This window comes from Rhododendron vialii, chromosome 11a (assembly GCF_030253575.1).
Source record: "Rhododendron vialii isolate Sample 1 chromosome 11a, ASM3025357v1".
In the NCBI taxonomy this organism is placed as follows: domain Eukaryota; kingdom Viridiplantae; phylum Streptophyta; class Magnoliopsida; order Ericales; family Ericaceae; genus Rhododendron; species Rhododendron vialii.
The window spans coordinates 24,783,986-24,802,359 of record NC_080567.1 but is presented as its reverse complement, the minus strand read 5'-3'; the positions used below and the strand labels follow the sequence as shown (position 1 = coordinate 24,802,359).

Here is an 18,374-nt window from a genome sequence, read left to right as displayed (position 1 = left end):
GACATGCAGCGTCGGTTCTGCTGTATGTGCTTTGTCTTGGTGGAAGTATAATGTAATTTGTAGATTTTGTTGGCTGTGATGCGCATGATTTCTTATCTTTTTAACTCTGGATGAATTTCATTGTAAGTGTAGTTGGGTCTTTGAAATGATATGATTGATTGCCTTGTCTTAAATAAATAAAAAAAGAAGTGTGCAAGCGTATGGGAACAACGATAAATTATTGCGGACCAATTTTATTTACCGCCGACAAACCCAAGTAAATCGGATAAAATTCTCAGATGGACCAATCCCAAAGTAGTTAAAACCGAGCATCCACAGTGGTATAATCAAAAGATTTATAAGGTTAGCAACATTTGTTCAAAAAGAGCTCACATTGAAATAACCAAACTTAGAAACATCTTAGCAGCTCATCAAATTTTGGTCATTGGATAATCAAAACTACCAACATTTTGCCAATAATCAAATTTAATTGTCTTCATATTTTCTCAATCAAGTATACCGTCATTATACAAAAACCTTATTTCTTTCATTTTCAACATGTTTATAACAAAAATACTTTTAAAAATAGTTTTTTTTTTTTTGCAGAAACAGTTTTTTTACATATTTTTTTATTAAAACTGTTTTTCTCATTTTTTTTTGAAAAGTTTTATTTCAAAACTGTTTTTTTATTAAAACTTTTTTTCAAAAACCGTTCTTTAAAAAAAAAAAAAACTTTTTATTCAAAAACAGTTTTTTTAAACTTTTTCCCAAAAACTTTTTTTTAATCAAAGTTTTCATAAAACTATTTTCACTTTTTCTAATAACCTATTTTTATTAGTTGGAAAACTATTTTAAAAAATGTGATGTGGCAAGTTTTGGTTATTCAATTTTGACTGTACCATTGTGGACCTCTATATTGTTAACCTTAGCAGCCTCTCTACATTGTTAACCTTAGCAACCTCTTAAATGGATAACCAAAAGATGATGTGACAACTTTTGATTATCCACTTTTAATTATTCCACTGTGGATGCTCTTACAAAGTATGAAATTTTGAACCTAAAATCTTATCTGAAAACGAATCTCTGATTGGTCAATACTCAAGTCATAACAACCAGACCAACTCATTGGGTTGAAAATAGATATAAAACTTGACAGAATTGAATTGGACTTGTCAAAATGATAGGTCACCTTGTTTGGTTTCCATCTCATCTCATCCCCATATTTCACTCTACACGTTTTTCAATACATTTTTCTCTTTATTTCTCTCTACTCATTATCACTAATTACATCAAAAATAACTTTAAAAAAATGAGAACCAAACAAGATGACGTCAAATTCAAAAAAAAATTATTCGTACTAGAATTGTGCCTTCGAGTAAAAGGAAAATACAGTATCCGAAGTACAATATGTTTAGTCCTTTTTTGTATGTTTACTCTTCTTCTTTTTTGTATGTTTAGTCTTTTTCTTCTTTTTTTTTGCACAAAATGAAAGTGCAAGTATAATATCATATCACTTGCGAGAGAGTATTGTTGTGTCAATTAGTGGTAAGTAATGCTGCATCAATCGGGGTGGCCCCAGCTAAAATACATTATAGGGTGCTTGCTTGGATTGTGGCCCACTGGCCCAAAATCAAGTCCATCCACTTTAACACATAAATCTCTTCTTTCTTTTTTCTTCTGTTTTTTTTCACACTGGAAAAGCAACAACAATTACAATCTGTCAAAAGCCATGCCACGCATATCTGTCTCTAAGAGCGGAATGATATCAACCGGTGGAATAGGATACAACACCATTTGGTCTTCCTGGTTCACTCTCATGTTGGCCAATCTGTCCGTCACCTAGTTGTCCTTCCGAAACGTGTGTTTTAGAATGCATTCCGTAGAGACTAGTAGGGCTTTGCATTCTCATATCAACACCTTGTGGGGAGAATGCTCGGGCAACTCCCCATTGATCGCTTATCCAAAAAAAAACTCCTCATTGATCATCAACACGGCAGTCTTTGAATTTCTTTATCATAAAATGTAGTCCTATTCTTCTCCCTCAAAATACCCATACAAAAACAAAATTAAAGAAAAATATTCCTTTACGCTCTTATATAGAATTGAATAAGGTACAGTGGTGGTATCCATTTTGAAGGGATAAATTTTACTACATGAGATTTCTACCAAGGTCTCTGTAATTTCATTTCCATCCATTTGAATCTTGCACTTTCAATTTTGTTTCAACGTAGTCCTTCGGTCAGCTTCCTAGTTCCCTTGTAACATTTCCAATGAAAAGAAGTACTATGATTTTTTTTTTCAGGTAGGTCAGCAGAATTTATACTACTAAACCCAAATCCCTTCCTCGCCCATCAACAAGGGTATCAACGTTCTTTTCATAAAAGTTGAACGCACAATCTCACTGCACCTATGATGACCTACGACCCAGCTACAATTACACAATTGTTGGGCCTAGTGTTTCAGTTATAATTTTAATTGTTAGAAGCCTCCAAACCATCAAAGATCTACCTAACATCCTTAGGTGTATTGGGTTGCGCTGGATGCATATTTTACACTCGGAAAATCCCATGCCACTCTGGGAAATCCATCTAAAAACCCTTAAGTTGCTATCTTTAATGATCTTCCAACAAGGTTTCTTGTAGTGGCCACTATGTGAGTCCACTTCCAACCCATTCCACCAAAACTCAAGGTGCTTTCTTGGCCATCTGTTGATCTCATAGGGTACTAGAGATTAGGTTGTAGATTCAATATATATATATATATATATATATATATATATATATATGAGTTCCCTTCTCCTAAGGACTACCTTAACTTAATAAAATAAGGACCTCCCTTTCTCGATAGAATTTCGATGATCCAAGCCGCTCAATATGTTCAGAACGTGATTTTAAGGGTATACGCGAGAAATCAGCCAAAAAAAATGACCGGAAAGGCTTCATCCGAGCAGTTTTTGTTTATTTTTTATCGAACGGTTCAAATAAAAACAGCTCGGATGAAGCCCTTCCCAGTCATTTTTTTTGCTGATTCCATGCACGTACTTTTAAAATCACGTTCTGAACATATTGAGCGGCTCGGATCATCGTAATTCGAACGGAAAATGGGAGAAATGGAGAGGTCCTTATTTTAACTAAAATAAGGATCTCCTCATTTGAAAATGACAATATATATATATACCCTTATCACTTGCTTAATAATATGTGCATTCATGCATGTACACACCAGCATTCTTTTGAGGGCAGCAGTTTGTTTTCAATTCCCACCTAGTATTGCTTGAAAAGAACAGCTTCACCAGCAGAACAAAACAGAAAACTATGTTTGCCAAATTCACAAGATTTTAACAAGGTATGTCCAGCATCTGATTCAACTCTTAAGATCGTGGGTACGAAAGACGGAAGAGAAAGTCTCGTTACACGGGTGTTGGGGTATGTTTGTTTAAAACACGAAGCGGTGCCCTATCAGTATGGGGGTTTATTCATTCCATGTAATGTTATATTCTCTCATTGATAGCTTGGACAATCAAATGCCCCGATGATGCCCCGGCAGTTTTTTTCTTTTTCTTTTTTCTGATCAGATGCCCCAGTAGTTTGTTTTATAGACTTTGTCCAATCAATAGGGAGCTAAATAGAAAAGTTGACACCAGTGCTCGCTGCTCAGTCATGGTATAGAGACACATAAGTTTCTTTTTAAGGCCAAAGATTGTCAATTCGTAAAGTGCATTATCAGTGGTCCAATGGATCTACAGGATGAGATAAGAAATGATGTAAACATTGTAATTCTCACATATAAACTACTTAAGCTCACATGAAGACGATGTTCTGGTATGTGTCTTCTGCAGCATGGAAAGGCCAGGGAAGGATTCCCAGGGAAAAACAGGGAAGGTGCACCCTGGCTTTCTATTGAAGTCATGGATTATTTGGAGAATCTGACGGTGCTTATTGCTTAGGCACGCGACCCTTCCCGTTATGAACTCTTGGTCGCATGCACGTTCGCACTCTGCTTCAGAACTTGCGTGGTTCGAGATCTCTTCTACTTCATCATATGACGCGACGGCACCAACCATGATAAATGGGACAAAGTTTAGAGTCAAAGGATTTCTGACCGTATTGTAAGTAAGATGCTCTAGTAGTGCTCACTGCTCAAAATCTGTCATTGCCATGGCCCTCCATGGCTCAACTGGGGTCCATTTCCGATTGTTTTAAGTCCTCCACCCCCCCCCCCCCCCCCCCCCCCCCCCACACACACACACACACACACACCCCTTCTAAAGACAAAATTGAGAAGGCTTCAATTGTATTTTCCATTGTCCACAATCCACATGGGTTTTCGGATTTTCTTCCAAAGATGTATATAGAATTTGCTTCACTTAGCTGGTTTGCGAGCCAACATCAGGCCAAGTAGTCAATTCTACTCATCTGGAAGTACAAACTTGACCCTTTATAGGGGAGCTTTCAGGTAAGGATTCAAAGGACATGGGGTGCAGTTTTGTTTTCTCCGGTCGGTTCTGTCACTAGGTATTTTCATAAACGGGTGAGTGATGAACACGAGATATCCCACCAGGATGTTGTTGGAAAAAGCCCCACGTTGTCTAAAGGAAGCCACGAATGGCCGGGGATCATTCTTTAAGGTTTAGTTTCCAGAATTTTCATGGTGAAATTTGCATTTCACTTCATTATCTTCTTATCCTTTTTCTTTACCTCGTTTCTTTTCCTTAGAAATTCATGATCCAAACACCTGGTTAAAAGTTCTCATGCCGAAAATCTGGTCAAGATTAGGTATGGTACAAACAGGTAGGTACGAAAATAACCCAGATATGCTACAAAATCAGGCTCAACAACAAATTCAACAGGCTACCCATTCCAGAGTCCCACAAAGACCTTGCAACAAATAGTTAGGTCACAAATTTTGAAGGCCAATGATACTGAGTTCGCCCGGCACCTTCAAAGTTTTCAATTCAAGACACAAAACAAATACAACTGATACATTCAACGATTTTATCGCAGTGCAAAAAACAAAAAATAAGAAAAGAGAAATATTACAAAAAAAGAGAAACAGAAATGGAAAAAGAAACGAAACCTCCCTCCAAGGCGTGGAGATGTTGTTTAGCACCAGCCAGCCATATTCATATGCATACCATATGATACATACAAACTTCCAACCTACACAACTCTAGAATAAGAAGAAAACCATCACCAGACTGCCTGCCCTATTTGTTCCTTCTATTCACATGCCAGCTTAGTGTCGAAGCTGCTCAAACAGATGGCGAAAGCCTGAAATGCAGACAGAGGGTACCGATAATCCATTGTAAACAAATCCTTCCCAACCTTACCAAACTGCAAGATGATCTTGTCAGGATCAGATTGGGGGGCCTGAGGAGGTGGCACTCCACCACCAGTAACTACTTCAGTGGCAGCAGCAGCAGCAACTAGTTGGAAATTCTTGACAGAAGCAACAGTCACCCTCCCACGGAAGTTCAGGCACCAGCACTGCAACTGCTCGTGCCACCTTGGAGCTTTATTCCGAAGGACCAAAGGCCCATCCTTCGATTCTTCCCCTTCCTCAAGTGGGCCCAAGATGTCGGAGAACCGAGAGCTGCTGAACTCTGCTGAGTTATCGATCGCTTTTGACAACAAGATGCTACGGAATGAGTCTTCAAGGGAACGGGGAAGCAACTCAGGAGCACCCGGGACGGAGCCTCCTGGCGCGAGGGCTGAAACAGGGATGGAGTGCATGATGCAATTCATCTTCCGTGGACCCCTTGTGCCTAGCACGTTCAAATCGTATGTGACATGGGCAATGTCGTAGGTGCCCGTAGGGACTTTGGGAGAAACTTTTTTGGAGTAGAACCGGCGGCTTGTACGCCCAGAAGTGGAAGGTTGAGCGCTATTGTAGGGTGGCTGTGTGTCATAAATTATGAATTTCGTACCAAGAAAGTTTGACCTGTTGCAAGTGGAAGATGTAGAAATGAATGCCGTGTAAGTATCAAATGAGCAACAATTAGTGAAGACAACAAATTTAACATTTTTATATCAACAATTCGAGACAAGAAGATCCTCAAATGCATGTGCGTAAAGCACGTGACATAAGTACTAGCAAAGTATAAATAAACACATACCAATGAGCGCAGTAAAGGCAAAACTTATTTCCACACTATCAAAATCTAGGACACAGACCACCCGAATTTTCAGTAAATTTCATCTTCAGGCCCTTAAGTAGAGGACATAAATATACAGACGATAGAGCAATATACATACTATGATACTACCAACACATTATGAAAGTACCACCTCTTAAATCTAAAAAACCAATTCAAGTCCTACGCTACAAAAGCTGAAGAACTTTTCTCTGAACAATCAAGAAAGGTTGAGAAGTAGTCCTAAAATAGCATTACAAACCATCACACACCATTTTACTAGAAACAGCTTTTCCATTTCAATTACCACACTTTCAAGTTCTCAGGAGCTCTCAGGAGTACCTCAACAGCAGAACAGATATGCAAAAGGAGTATTGGTACTAAATGCATCGTGGCTAAAATCTATGAAGAAAGCCCAATACCATAACTTCATAGGTTGTACAGTGTACAAAGATCCAAAAAACACCATCAATCGGAAAAACGGTAACTAAAATATAATGGAAGAAAGCACAAAAAGCTGGCAATATATTGCAGCAATTTACACCATACATGAAACTCACAATTCCCAATAGGCGCATCAAGCATGGAATTCAAATCGATTCGTTCTAGACTTGAAATTTTTCATGCCAAATTCTAAATCCAAGTACGAACTCCGGATAAAACAGAAGAAGAGAGAAGCAAAAATTTGGGATGAAAAAAAGGCAAGAATAGCATAGATCATTTCAAAAGGGTCACACATTTTCTGACAGCATGAAAGGAGTAAAAATCCAGCGTGTTCACTCAATCTGCTGGAAAATATTTTTTTCGACGTCTTAAGCTGCCAGCAATACGAGTATTCACTAAAATTATGAGGCTTTAGTAACCCAATGTTGAGCAGTGTAAGTTCTTAGAATCATAACTAACACCATTACCTCAGTTTTCCTATGTAAGTGCTACTTGATCTTGATATGTTATCCGCATCCATGGAGATCACATACTCTGTGTAAGTAGTTCGCCGATTCCGTTTTGCAGAAAGAAGAAACTTCCCATTTTCAACAAGCAAAGCTGCAAAAGGAAAGAAAAAAAGAACATTCAGGTAAAACTGACAAAGGCAAACAAGTGGGAAAACTAATTGAAGGGCATCAATTAATTGATACTCAAGTGTTTAGTAAGAATGATTACAGAAAAAAAAAAAAGAAAAAAGGATCAGTACTAGCTCTATAGTTGAGCTTATCAGAGCTGAAGGTTACTGAATTCTAACTCCATTGCAATGCAAATTTATTCAGCAATACAAATGTTGAGCCACTTATCGTCCAAATTTAATATGTCTGGGTTTAAAGTTCTTTAGAATACGTCAGACAACCACTGTTTAGGTAAAAAACATGATCTAACTGGAAGATAAATATAAACAAAGGCACAAAGCAAGACTGCATTCACAAGTGAAAGTATTTCCAGAAACCAATGTTAGACTCAGGACTGGAATTCTTATCCCACTGGAGAACAAGTTTCATTTCATCAAACAGCAGATTCACTTACGTTCATGATTTTAGGCCTGAAGCCAAAAGGATATGAGCTTCATTATCCAACATATATGTACTAAGTTCAACCATCTTAACAGCTGCATATATATTACAACATCATGAACTCACTGGTTGCACTTTTGCCCCGATTAAACAACGTCATGAAATAACGACAAACCAAATGGAAGCTGATTACACTCATTTTAACATGACTAGTGATCTCCACAGGACAGGTCAGGAACAACAAACTAAAAGTACACACACTAGTAGGATCAAACGATCATCAAGATCAATTTCTTACCAGGACTAAGGCAAAGGAAAAGGTGATAAGTTAGATTAGCTTTGTCTCTCTTAATGTAGCACTGAACGGGTCCATCTCGATGCCCTGGCTGTAAAAGAAGAATATGATGTCATGAAAATGACACAATTTCAAAATACATTGCGGGCAGTTTTAAAAAACATCTAAGCGATAATGAAAAAAAGCAAGATGCAAAACCAGAAACTAGAAAACCCACCTGCTTTAGGGAGACTGGAAAAGTAATCTTTCCCGAACACTCAAGGCTCTGAACAATTTCCTTACACATTTCCCTCCAAGACCTGCACACAGCAGCACATGCAACAACATGTTTGCGAGCGGGCCATGTGCTTTCATTTGCTTCTAACCTCTTAATCACATCGCAAAGAAGTTCTGGTGGGAGGCTAGCCCAGCAGCTATTCTGTATAACAATGGACTGGTGGTCATATAACTCATGAACTGCACCATGAGATTTCCCCCTGCGATGGCCAGTCAGTCGCAACTCAAAACTCCGCCTTGATAAGCTTCCAAAACCATCCCTTACATCACGAACTATGCTACGGAATGACATTTACCCTACTCTGGTCACATATAATGTACTCCAAAGCTTTCTACTTAAGCCAAATGTCGACCAAAATCAATGGCATTTGTATATAGGCAACTGCATACACAAAGGGTTTTAGTTCAAATATATTTTCTGCAAAGCTTAGGGACAAAGGAAAAGAAGAGACAAGGATGGATGAGGAAAAAGCACAAAGCCAGAAAAGAAGATTCCTACAAAAGCAAGCCTCAAATGGACTTAAAAGCATCCTAATATTGCAGACTAAAAGCAAAATGGTTTCAGCGCGCCTTTAACCACATTTTGAAACTGCGATGACATTAATCTTAAACCTACTTTCCAATCGTTTGAAAATAAAATAAGATAAAACCATGAAATGACAACCAGAATGGACCACTAGGTCAAGTGGAAGTAATTTCCAGAAAATAAATTCCTAAAGCCAAAAACCAAGAGCAGCAACACATGCCGAAACATGCTACAGCGCTTGAAAGCATTAGCAAAATAGGGAATACTGGAAACACTTAACCGCAAAACACAGCCTAACCACGTAAACAACCGAATAGTCCAACAGTAAACAATCAGAGACTAGATTCACTGAAAGAGACCAACTATGGTCACTTCACACAAGAATACAAGAACAAGACACAGCCTAAGCTCATAAAAATTCCAAAGCCCATGAGTCTCACAATCACACAAACAACTTTTGAGTAAAAACCCTATCAAATCCTTCTCCGCTCCTTCATTTTAGACCCTAATCAAGGGAGACTCTTTCTTTACTCGAAAGTTTCAACCTCTCTATTTTGGCTTTCAAATGAAGGACTCTCCATTGGTGAATCTTTCACTCAAATCTATGCTTAAATCCAGCTTCGCACTCATATCAAATGAAGGTTTTACTCAAACTGAGCAAAAATCTGAGCTTTTTAAGGGCTGGACTCAAATTAGCAACAACTTCCGTGTCCAACCACAAGCAAATCCACAAACTAGCAAAACCCAGATGTCATTTCAACCCTTTTGACAGAACAATCAAAGAGGTGCACAGAGAACAACATAAAATCAGCCGAACAAAGCATCACGAAGTACTTTAAAAAAAACAACAACAACAACATTTGTACCCAATTATAAGAATCTAAAAAAACCCCCCATGAAATCTACCAATCAGAAGGGAAAAAAGCAAACATCTTTGGACATCTTGAGACTTGAAATTACCAAATTAGAATTCAGATCAGATGTGTAAGTAAGTGAGTGAGCTCACTCGCCTTCTATCAGAACTCCAGAGATTATCATCAGATCCTTCGCTTCGTCTCTCTCTCTCTCTCTAGAAGGGGAAGGCCTCTTCTCCTCCCCTCTCTCTCTCTCGTTTCTGAATCTCAATCCACGTATGCGTAAATACGGTTTAGAGAACTGTTTAGGAATTGTTAATGACAGATAATGGGGTTAGTATTTAATTCCCGCTCTAAACCTAATTAGTCCTTTTGTGGTGGTGTTTGGTTGCTTGGATTGTGCTATACTCTCTACTCCCGGAAAACACTGGAAGGGGGTAAGACGGCAACGCATAATTGGGTTTAGATTTGGAATTTTTCTTTAAAAAAAATAAATAAAGGCCGGTGGTACGAGTTTACGCAAACATCATCACCTAAAAAATCTGAGATTAAAATATGTCATTATTGTTGGATTAGAATATGTAAGTCGTATTTAAGATAGGATCACGATTTTATAAGAAAACGAGAAAACAATTTCAGGATACATCCAAATCAGAATAGCTTCTATTGATGCCGGAAGAATTTAAAATATTCCGCTAAGATTTTTATTTTTTAAGTACTTATTTTTTCGTTTTGCGAGATTTGTTATTCTCTCACAATATATCATTTTTAATTCAGCAAATTAAGTATTTATTTTAATTAGTGAAATACACCATAAATGTCCTAACCAAAGAGGTGACACAGAGAATGAATTTATTACTCTCTCCGTCCATTTTTAAGTGTCCTGTTTCGTAACTTCAACTTATTAAAAAGACATCATCATTATACCTTTCAGGTCAACTTTTTCCTTCACTTACCCTACTTACTCATCATCATTACATTTTTACTCACTAACTTTTCAAAATGGAATTTACTTTTAGGAACAAAATAGACAATGCACCCATTTTTACCCACTAACTTTACAAAATGGACACTTATTAAGGAACAACCCAAAATGAAATACTGAACTCTAAATAAGGGACGGTGGGAGTATGTTATTTAACAATCAAGTGAAAAATGAATCTATTTCATTTTTTTTTTGTTTAGAAAGATGGTAATATTAAGTCGTTAAGAAACATTAATCACACTTGAAATATAAACGCAAGCAAGAAAAATAATTGTTGTCTAAAGACTAAAAAAACAAATCTATAGTATGAATGACAACTTTAACGCAATACTATTCGTTAAGTACCTCTTTCATTCGATCAAACTAGAAAATTAAAGGAATTTAAAGGCTAAATTCTTCCTAAATCATTGTTCTGGTATTTTTTTTCGATATTATTTATTTTCCTAATGTTGTTTAGTTTTACATCAGAATTTTTTAGACCAATTAATTTTTCTTCTCGATTGGAGGAATCAAAAATAAAATAAAATTGTGAACCAATTTTGAAAGAAGTTCATATAGCACAACACTAAAGAAGAAACAAACATTTGTTTCGAACTTTTTCGTCTTTGGTGAATCTTCTGTTTTCTTTTCGTTCTATGTTTCAACCGAAAAAAAAAATTACTTTTCCACTTTGAGTGAAAAGAATAAGTACCCATTAAATGACATTAGTGGTAGCACTAGTAATAATAGTTGTAAAAGCATATAAAATTAACAATGAATGAGATTAATTAGGAATATGCAAACCTAACCTGTTCCTGTACAGCCGAGGGTTAATGGAAGATGGATAGTCTGCCAACTCGGTAAATTTAATGAAAGAAAAAGTACTGTAGAAGTCCTAAAGCATTACACATTTTCTAAGATGGATATTTTCTCTAGTGATTCAATAAGTTTAAGGAATATGATTGAGAGAGAATATCGGTTTGATACGCATGCACGTTCTATTTGTGTAATCCGACTAGCTAGTTAGAGACGTCCGAGAAAAGGAGCAATACATCGGTCTTCAAGCTCTCTGATAGCTCCCTTCTCTCAATTGGTGGTTGTTGCTATGGGAGAAGCTACTATTATTGTTGTTTTGCAAAAATAGTTTATGAATAACGATGTTTTTTTCCTTTTTTTTTTTTCGAAGTTTTCGCTGAATCCTATTGAGGACTATTAGTTATAAGATAAGACTAGAGGTTGCTTAATACTTCTTAATCACAATGTAATCCCGAAAATCATGGCATGAGTTGGCAAACACAATTCTTTTTATTGGTAGTCAATAAATGTATGTAAAATATTTTCTTTTAGTTTATATATATACTAGCGCATGCCCGTGCCTGAAGGCACGGCTCAAAGAATGCGGCATGGGAATTGGCTTTTAGTGTCGTTACTCTTCAGCAAAATCGTGCCTATGGACACACACCCACATAACTTGACCCCAACACAAATCGATTTTTAATTAGTGGGGACCGCTTTGACTAATCTAAAATTCAACAGCTCCATCGAGAGTCAGTCACACTCACACTTGAAGTGAAATTAACTACAAACAATGTCATCTTAGCCTAAACGTAATGTGATTGCACGTTCAACAAATCGTATACAATAGCAATTACAAAACCAGACACAATACCAATGAGAGACCCATCTTCGTCCTCTAACCTATTAAAACACAATCAACCATAATAAATTTCAAACCCCAATTTATCATGACTTACATTCGAATCCTCCTTTAGATTCTCACCCGTTCTAAGCCACTTCAACCCATTCGTATCTCTTTCCACTTCTTACCATAATCAAATCCTCTATTCTCATCTCCCTCTAGTAATAGCAGGAGGACCTCACATCTTGCAATATTTCTGCATGAAAACTGAAACCCATTGCATGTGATCCTTATGCACCTGCCCACCTCCATAGCTCTCTCATGCAGTTTCTCCCATCTGCAACACCAACCCCTGCTTCATAACCTAATAAAAAGAAATTAACAAAACTAAGAATATTATCAAAATAAATATTTTATTTGTCCTACCGCATATTAATTTGACGCAACATCAAAAAAGCAACAAAGACACAATCTTCAATTAGAATTGGAATTCCCATAAGAAACTGGAATAGAGATCATGTTGGTAATGAATCTAATGAGACAAAAAAATTATGTTTACCATAGTATTAGTTTCAAGCAATGAGTTTCACTCCATCCACAACTCGTCACTTCATAGATTACGCTAAGCCAAGCAAATTTGAGCCAATATGTACATAGATGCCTATGAAAAGGTGTTTTGGCACTTTTGGCGTACTATGGCGTGGCAATGGAAAACATAGCTGGCAAAGCATTTTGGTCATTATATTCCAACTAAATGTATAAAATATGAAGGCAAGCAAATTCAAAACAAAAAGGTTCTAAACGGTATCATACCACCAAAAGCTAATCCTTATTAGACCACCAAAACCTCAGCCATATGATTTCTCTTACACCAAAAAAAAATCATTTGTAAAATAAATTCATGTATGATATTAAAACTTCGAAGTCATGACTGAATGTAAATGCAATATAATAAGGAACATCTCTACCTAATTAACTTACCGTAATACAATGGAGTCTTCGGTCAAACTACAAAATTAATGCTGAAAGCCATGTAAGGAAATATAGAATCTCAAGACCAAAACAATTCAGTCTTAATGTACACTCCAATTACTTTGTATTTAAAAGAGTTCCAAAATCCTTAGCAAGATGTGGCCAAAACAAAATTAAATTTCGAATTAATACGAACTATGACTTCAAACTGATCAGTCGTCTCAATACCTACATTAGGAAGCATTTCTCTGACAAATCCTCTAAAGTTAGATTGCCAAATCTGTTTATTTCACCAAAGCCATGATCAATAAAATAACCCTCCTACTGCAGTACACTAATTAATTCATGGCCTTTCATATGGCACCCATTATACAGGGCCTTGCTATGAAAAAACATAATGTTTAATTAGTTGGCGACAAAGCGAAACTATATCAATAAAATGCAATGCACTATAATAGTGATTACATAACATAAACATAAAAATATCTCACATACCTTGATCAAAGATAAGTTTTCAGTATATACATCTGGATTGGGTTTCACTGGTAATGGTTGTTGAAGACAAATGCTAATGAAAAAATTGGAGTTACAATTGGAGATCTCTTGGAGTTGCAACAGGCAGTTCCTAAACGTGGTTTGAAGGGGATAAAACCCTACGGAGGATTTGTGGATGTTTTTCCGAAGGCCAACTCTTCATTTTCAAAAGGGGGGGGGGGGTTGTTTCAGGGGTGGGGAACCGACATGTTTTTTAAAAATACTAAGGAGTACATTTTACAAAACCAGTGAAACCAAAGATGTCTTATTTCTAAGTTCGTTTAGTATCTAACTTATATTCAACAATGTCCACCCCACAACTTACCAAACGAAAGAAATATTAGAGGAAGCAGAATAAAATGATAAGAAATATTGGCATATGAACATTCTTTTCATCTTTCATTCCCAATGAGAGGTTCCAGGAGATACAAAGCATTCAGTTGTAGCTTTACTTCAACTCCGTTCTTTTTAGAACCTTGTATACCAAAACAAACATAAATGTAGTGATTCATCACAGTGAGAGTTCACAAACATAAATCAAAAAATAAAGTGGGATTGCACCTAGAGAGGTAATATGTATTTAGAACAAAAACACGTTGTTTGTTTGACTTCAGAAATTTCAAATTGATTCTCACCTAATTGGCCACTGATAGTTGTCTAATGCTTTCATTGAATATTCGGCATAATTTCACACATTTTTAAGGCACAAATATATCTTGTTGCTCTAAATATCCTACTTTAAAGATGAATCATCCGATTTCTAATTTGGATTTGAGAGGCTTCGTTCCAATCATTGTCCGATTTTAGATGTTTGACTTGCCCTTTTCAGTACCCAGTCCGGCTACTTTTTTCCATGATTTTAACGAACACTTTTTTATGCCCACAAAAAAAAGAGGTTTCATTTTTAGCACAGATATCATAGCAAATTCCATATACTTTTAGCCCCCACCCCGAAATTAATTATTAGTCGACTTGAATTACCTGTTTGGTTGGTTAAAATTGGGATACACATCCATTCCGCCTCCTGTGACCTCGTCGGACCCTTTAAACCCTTTATTCTCTCTCATTTCTGTTTTGAAAAAAAAGAAGGAAGAAAGTAGCTGATTGGAATTACCACAGAGGGAAAAAATCATATTCATTAGATCAGCCTCCCCTCCCTTTTTTGAACAACATCACTAAGTTTTGCAAAACACTCTTATTATGAGAAATTCATCAAAGATGCCTTTTATATTAAAAATCACATGCGAGTACACTTATCAAGTCTCCAATAAAATAACCAAACAAACTAACCCTTTGTTAAGGTTAATCTTAACAAAGATAAAATTACGGAAGAAGACCACCGGCTATACTCCAATTAAAATTGCGAAAGATAAAATTAGAAAGGAAATAGAGCTAATACTACCTAATCAAGAACTTAAATGTTTAGACAGCCAATATGAGTTCTTCACCAAGGCTTTTTATCACACATAGCGATCACGTCTTTTTATCAAAGATATGTTTTTTTTTTTTTGTCTACATTCAAAAAATAAAAAAGCAGATTTAGAAGAAATAAAAAATCTCACCAAACTAACCGTCTACCTTCAATATAGTAAAAATTCATAAGTATGTGAATGGATAAATGTAAACAAAAACTTTAAGTGTACCTCAATTTTCCTATAAACTTGTTAGGTAAACCTGCTGCAAAAAAAACTCAAACATCATAAATTAATTTAGAAATAATCCCTACGTAATCGAGTTTTGATGCGATTAAAAAAAAAGACCTGAACAGAAAGACCCAAACAGGAGCACCGGAAGAATAGAACTTTGTTGCCATCGATGTTGTTGGATGAACTCATATTCATGTTGCAAAAATGTGAACAAAAAACCCTAACTGAAGGGGTAAAGGACCTTTCAATTTTTGAACCACGGTTTAGAGAGAGAGAGAGAGAGAGAGAGAGAGAGAGGGTTTCAAATTTTGAACCAAAAGGAGAAGGGAACAAAATTAGGTTTTGGAAAAGGAAATAAAATTAAATCAAAATCATACCTCATTACTGATTCATCTAATTCTATATCAGGGAAACATTTAAGACTAAAAAAGGAATATAGAATGGAGGGCAGAGATTTATGCAAAAGGAGGGGATAAATCTAGAGCGTTGGTTGTCTATTGGATTCAAACACAGCTCTGTTTTATTTTATATATATATATATATATATATATATATACATATATTTAACCATTCAATTCTGTTATCGGAATTCCATACAATATATTTACAATGGCAAAGTCCACTTTGACCCCTTGTGGTGTGGGTTATGTGCGGATACACTCTCTATGGTTTAAAAGTGTGCTCATAACCTCTTGTGATTTTGAAAATGTGTGGATAGACCCCCTGCCGTCATGTTTTTCATCCATATTAACGGACACAATATTAAAAGACCGATATACCCTCATCATCTCCCTTCATTCTTCTTCTTTTTTAAATCTAACCATACCATCCTTTATACCAAAAATTAAATCCAAACTATTGATATTGTAGAGTTTGATGAATAGTACGTCCATGCCAAAATTCAAGTCAATCAAAAAATGAAAAGTTCATGGTTGAATCGATTTTGTTATGAAATTAAATTTTCCAATTTGAATTTACTACAAATTAGATCACTTGGTTATTGATGCATGATCGGGATGAATTTTTATAGAAATACTCTATTTTTTATTTAATACATTATGAACGAATCAGATTACATTCTAGAGGCATGTGAGATACACCTCCGTTAATATGGATAGAAAACATGACGGCATGAGGTCTATCCGCACAATTTTAAAACCACAGGAGGTTATGTGCACACTTTTTAAACCACAGGAGGTGTATCTGCACATAATCAAAACCACAAGGGGTGGAAGTGGACTTTGCCCTATTTACAATGTTCTTATTTTCTAGATCCGTTTGAACATAGAATGCGAATTTTAAGGTTGAATTTTATATAGATATATAATATATTGTGCGATCCAAACAAATAGTAAATGAACAATCCGCCCCGTTCCAGAATGAAGAAAAAGTCCTTATTTTTTAAGAATGTAATTTCAAGCTCAAAAATTATGAGTTTATTGAAATCTAAAAATATGCAATATAAATTTTGTTTGAAAGATCTCATTGAGATCTTTTATACAATGCAAAAAAAATTAAAAAAATATTTTTCATTTACATTATTTTTAAATTTAAAAATATGAAACAACCTGCTTATTTTTTAAAAAGATTTCTAGAACGGGACCTATGCTTTAGGACGACTCACGTCTTGAATTTCAAATGTCAATCGAACTCATCCATCTGTATATAACTTACGTATGTCAATCTTTTTTTAAAACTTCCAAATCAGAGAAAATCACCATACGCTATTTGTTGTCTGATTCTCCTACAAACACGTACATCAGCACTTGTCATCTCTCGCATAGTTGCCCCATTGATCACATCGAGAGGGAAGAAAGTGAACGTGATAGCTAGCTCCATCGCCAACTGATCTATGTGTGCATGAGGTGGGTCTTATCTAGTTAGCCCTGTGAGTTTCTTTAAGGGCAAAGTCCGCTTTCGTCCTCTCTGATTATCGCCATGTGCGAATACCTCTCTTATAGTTTAAAATTGATTACATAACTTATTTGTGATTTTGAAAATATGCGGATAGATCCATTGTCGTCATGTTTTCCATTAATATTAACAGAGGTGCATCTCACACGCCTCTAGAATGTAATCTGAGTCGTTCATAATATATTAAATAAAGAATAGAGTATTTTTGTAAAAAATCATCTCGATCAGACATCAATAACCAAGTGATCTAATTTTTAGTAAATTCAAATTTGAAATTTTAATTTCATAACAAAATCGATTCGACCATGAGTTTTTCATTTTTTGATTGACTTGAATTTTGGCATAGATGTAGTACTCGTCAAAATTTACAATATCAACAGTTTGGATTCAATTTTTGGTATAGGGGATTGTGTGGTTAGATTTAAAAAAGACGAAGAATCAAGGGACATGATGAGGGTATATCGGTCTTTTAATGTTGTGTCCGTTAATATAGATGGAAAATATGACGGCAGGGGGTCTATCTGCACATTTTCAAAACCACAGGTAAGTTATGTGGTTAGTTTTGAATGTGGTCAGTTTTAAACCATGAGAGAGATATCCACACATAGCAATAACTACAAGAGGTGAAAGTGGACTTTGCCCTTTCTTTAAAACTCCAAAGAACTAAAGAAAAAGAAAATAGTAATGATATGCATCGATCTGAAATCAAATGCTTGATTATGCCGTTAATCACAAGGTCAAAATTACGTACCATATTTTAGATGAACAGGGGATGCTTAAAAAACTAATTAATACTTCCAACATAGATGTATTCCAAGGTGATCTCTCGTTCTGTATTGGTAAAACTTTTATTTTTATTTATTTAAGTGTAATGCAAAGTCAAATATCTTCAAATTTTTCTAAGAATTTCACAAGATAAAAAGTAGTAACGTTCTTACCACAAGTCATTCTCTCACAATACATCACATTTAATTAAAAAAAAAGTATTTATTTTAGTCAGCTGAACGGTGCCTAAATATGATCAACGTTGCTTAATGAACAACTTAACAAAAGTCAGGTTTCAATGATGAAAGTAAAAGTGTGAATTTTAATGAAGAAATTTGAGAAATTTTAGTCAAATAACAAACTCTAACTCTAACA

At 35.7% G+C, this 18,374-nt stretch overlaps 1 protein-coding gene across 3 annotated transcripts; it reads right to left on the bottom strand.

The window, feature by feature from the left end:
- Nucleotides 1-4,809: 4,809 nt before the first annotated feature.
- On the bottom strand, nt 4,810-9,875 carry LOC131306469 (tubby-like F-box protein 8). 3 transcript variants are annotated; one of them, XM_058332726.1, is made up of 5 exons: nt 9,722-9,875; nt 8,127-8,567; nt 7,913-8,000; nt 7,024-7,156; nt 4,810-5,919 (listed from the first exon to the last, which is right to left on the bottom strand). In XM_058332726.1, the coding sequence occupies exons 2-5, from the start codon at nt 8,475-8,477 to the stop codon at nt 5,199-5,201; spliced, it is 1,293 nt and encodes a 430-aa protein (XP_058188709.1). In that variant the 5' UTR covers nt 8,478-8,567; nt 9,722-9,875; the 3' UTR covers nt 4,810-5,198. The 3 variants fall into 3 exon arrangements, with proteins under 3 accessions (XP_058188709.1, XP_058188708.1, XP_058188710.1); XM_058332725.1 differs by having other exon boundaries at nt 9,672-9,848; XM_058332727.1 differs by having other exon boundaries at nt 9,662-9,823.
- Nucleotides 9,876-18,374: the final 8,499 nt, after the last annotated feature.